This window comes from Nicotiana tomentosiformis, chromosome 2, assembly GCF_000390325.3.
Source record: "Nicotiana tomentosiformis chromosome 2, ASM39032v3, whole genome shotgun sequence".
NCBI lineage: Eukaryota > Viridiplantae > Streptophyta > Magnoliopsida > Solanales > Solanaceae > Nicotiana > Nicotiana tomentosiformis.
In genome coordinates this window covers 80,915,682-80,919,035 of record NC_090813.1, presented here as the reverse complement: position 1 = coordinate 80,919,035, position 3,354 = coordinate 80,915,682, and the positions used below count along the sequence as shown (strand labels likewise).

The following is a 3,354-nucleotide window of genomic DNA, read 5'->3' as shown; positions in this document are numbered from 1 at the left end:
GCACTATTGGTGGAGGCGAATAAAGAAATATATAGTTGGGTTTGTAGCTCGATGTTTAAATTGTTAATAGGTGAAGTACAAGCATCAAAGACCAGGCGGATTGCTTCAGAGACTTGAAATTCCGGAGTGGAAGTAGGAGCGTATCACCATGGACTTCATAGTTGGACTCCCATGGACTTTAAGAAAGTTTGATGTTGTTTGACTGATTGTAGATCTGTTTACCAAGTTCGTGCATTTTACTCCAGTTGGTACTACTTATTATTCAAAGCGGTTGACTGAGATTTATATTCGCGAGATTATTCGCCTTCGCGGTGTGCCGGTGTCCATTATTTCAGATTGGGGCACGCAGTTTACATCATTGTTTTGGAGAGCAGTACAACGAGAATTGGGCACACAGGTGCAGTTGAGTACAACATTCCATCCTCAGACGGACGGACAGTCTGAGCGCACTATTCAGATATTGGAGGATATGCGACGCACTTGTGTCATTGATTTTGAGGGTTCTTGGGATCAGTTTCTACCACTTGCGGAGTTTGCCTACAACAACAGTTACCAATCGAGTATTCATATGGCTCCGTATGAGGCTTTATATGGGAGAAGGTATCAGCCTCATGTGGGTTTGTTTGATCCAGGTGAGGCTATGCTATTGGGTACTTATTTGGTTCAGGATGCTTTGGAGAAGGTTAAATTGATTCAGGAGCGACTTTGCACGGCGCAGTCTAGACAGAAGAGTTATGCCAACATGAAGGTCCGTGATGTTGCATACATGGTTGGGGAGAAGGTTCTGCTCAATATTTCACCCATGAAGGGTGTGTTGAGGTTCGTAAATGAGGGAAAATTGAGCGCTCGGTATATTGGGGCATTCGAGGTGCTTAAGAAGATTGAAGAGGTGGCTAATGAACTTTCCTTTCCACCTAGTCTATTGAGTGTTCATCTAGTGTTTCATGTATCTATGCTCTGGAAGTATGACGGAGATCTGTCTCATGTTTTTGATTTCAGTACAGTGCAATTGGATGGAAATTTGACTTATGATGTGGATCTGGTGGCCATTTTAGACCAAGGGGTTCGAAAGATGAGATCAAAGAGCATAGCCTCAGTGAAAGTGCAACGGAGAGGCCAGCTAGTCGGAGAAGCTACCTGAGAGATTGAGCGGGAGATGCAGAGCAAATATCCACACCTATTTGAGACTTCAGGAATGATTCTAAACTCGTTCGAGTACGAATGTTTGTTTAAGAGGGGGAGAATGTAATGACCCGACTGGTCGTTTTGAGTATTTCAACCCCGTTTCCCCATTTACTGCTCAAATTGTGCTTTACGGTTGTTATTTAACTTGTCGGGGTAATTGGTTCGGGTTCGGTGAGGTTTTGGAATGAATTAGAACACTTAGTTTCAAGGTTTAAAACTTAAGTTGAAAAGATTGACTGGATGTTGACTTATGTGTAAACGACTCCGGAATAGAGTTTTGATGATTCCAATAGCTCTGTATGGTGATTTTGAACATAAGAGCGTGTTCGCAAAATTATTTGGAAATCTGTAGTTAAATTAGGCTTGAAATGGCTAAAATATAAATTTAACCTTGAAAGTTTGACCGAGGCGTTGACTTTTTGATATCGGGGTCGGAATCCGATTCTGAAAATTAGAATAGGTCTGTTATGTCATTTGTGACTTGTGCGCAAAATTTGAGGTCAATCGGACTTGATTTGATAGGTGTCGGCATCAAATGTAGAAGTTGAAAATTCTTAGTTTCATTAAGTTTGAATTGGGGTATGATTCGTGGTTTTTGCATTGTTTAATGTGTTTTGAAGTTTCGACTAAGTTTGGATGATGTTTTGGGACTTGTTGGTATGTTTGGTTGAGGTCTCGGGGGCCTCGGGTGAGTTTCAGATGGTTAACGGATCGAAATTTGGACTTAAAAAAAAATCTAAAAATTTTGCCTTCTAGTGTAATCGCACATGCGGACATTTTCTCGCAGGTGCGAGCTCGCAGAAGCGAGTTGGGAAAGAGCAGAATCGGGGAGGGGCTGGCAAGGCAGTGTGTTCAGGTGCGGAGATTTTGCCGCATCTGCAAAGCCGGAGAAGCGGCTTTGTGATTGCAGAAGCGGAACGCGGAGGGGCGGGCTTCATGGCAAAAGCTTTGTAACGACCTGACCAGTTATTTCGAGTATTACAATCTCGTCTCCCCATTTACTGCTAAAATTGTGCTTTACAGTTGTTATTTGACTTGCCGGGGTAATTGGTTCGGGACCGGTGAGGTTTTGGAATGACTTGGAACACTTAGTTCCAAGGTGTAGAACTTAAGTTGAAAAGGTTAACCGGATGTTGACTTAAGTGTAACCACCCCGGAAAAGTTTTGCTAAGGAAATTAAGGATCTGTGGTGCTCACCGTGGATCGAACCTTTTGGGTTGAATAGTGCGCGGGGGATTTAAAGGAAAATTTTTGGTTGAAAGATGCATTTCTACGGTCCACTTAGCGGCCACAGAATCACTCTGCGGGCCGTATAATAGTCGCAGAATGGGCAAAAGCTGAGCAGGTTAAGTGCAAAAATGCGGTCAATTATGCGATCACAAAACTGTTTTGTGGTGCATTATGTGACCACAGAACAGGTCTACGAGCCGCATAGTGACCGCACACCCGGGCAAAAAATACCCAGTTCTGAGGAGCCATTTCGCAAGCCGCATGAGCATTATGCGGTCGCATATGCGACCGCATAATGTGTTTCGGAGCTTCATTTTTCTGATTTTATAAACCCGACCCCATTCTTATAAAACACTATTAGGGGTCATTTTGAAGGGTTTCATCTGATATTTTAGAGAGAGGTGAGAGCATCTTAGAGAGAGAAAGTGAAGACCTAGTCATTTGTCCATCAATTCTTGTTCAAGGTTTGAAAATTTTTCAAGGATCTTGCTAGGGCTTCAAAGAGGTAACAATTTCTAACCCTAGTCTTCAATTTCGAGTTTGGATAAAGATTGGAGATTGGGAGTATGATTCTTGGGTGTGAGAGTATTATTTACACATACACGTACCAATAAGGTTTGTGGAAAGATTGTTGAGTTCAAATGGGTAAAGATTGGGTTGAAAATGGTAGAAATCTTCAAAGACTTTAATTGAAGATTTCAGGTTCGAGTTGATGTCGGAATTTGGTGAAATTTGTATGGTTGGACTTATGGTTGGATGGGAGTTCATAGTTTGTAATTTTTTGTCGGGTTCCGAGATGTGAGACCCACGGGTGATTTTTGAGTGCAATTTCGGATTTTGTTGGAAAATTACTATTTTCATATGGAGTTAATTCCTATAATTTGTATTGACTGAATCTAATAATTTGTGGCTAGATTCGAGGAATTTTTAGCCCGATTC

The 3,354-nt window shown here is 41.9% G+C and overlaps 1 protein-coding gene across 1 annotated transcript; it reads left to right on the top strand.

The window, feature by feature from the left end:
* Positions 1-766: 766 nt before the first annotated feature.
* Positions 767-1,141, top strand: LOC138905140 (uncharacterized). The gene has a single exon (XM_070193647.1). The coding sequence runs from the start codon at positions 767-769 to the stop codon at positions 1,139-1,141; it is 375 nt and encodes a 124-aa protein (XP_070049748.1).
* The last annotated feature ends 2,213 nt before the right edge of the window (positions 1,142-3,354 follow it).

What these genes read in the sequence shown, in the direction of transcription:
- LOC138905140 (XM_070193647.1), top strand. Translation starts at nt 767, where the DNA reads ATGGTTGGGGAGAAGGTTCTGCTCAATATTTCACCCATGAAGGGTGTG.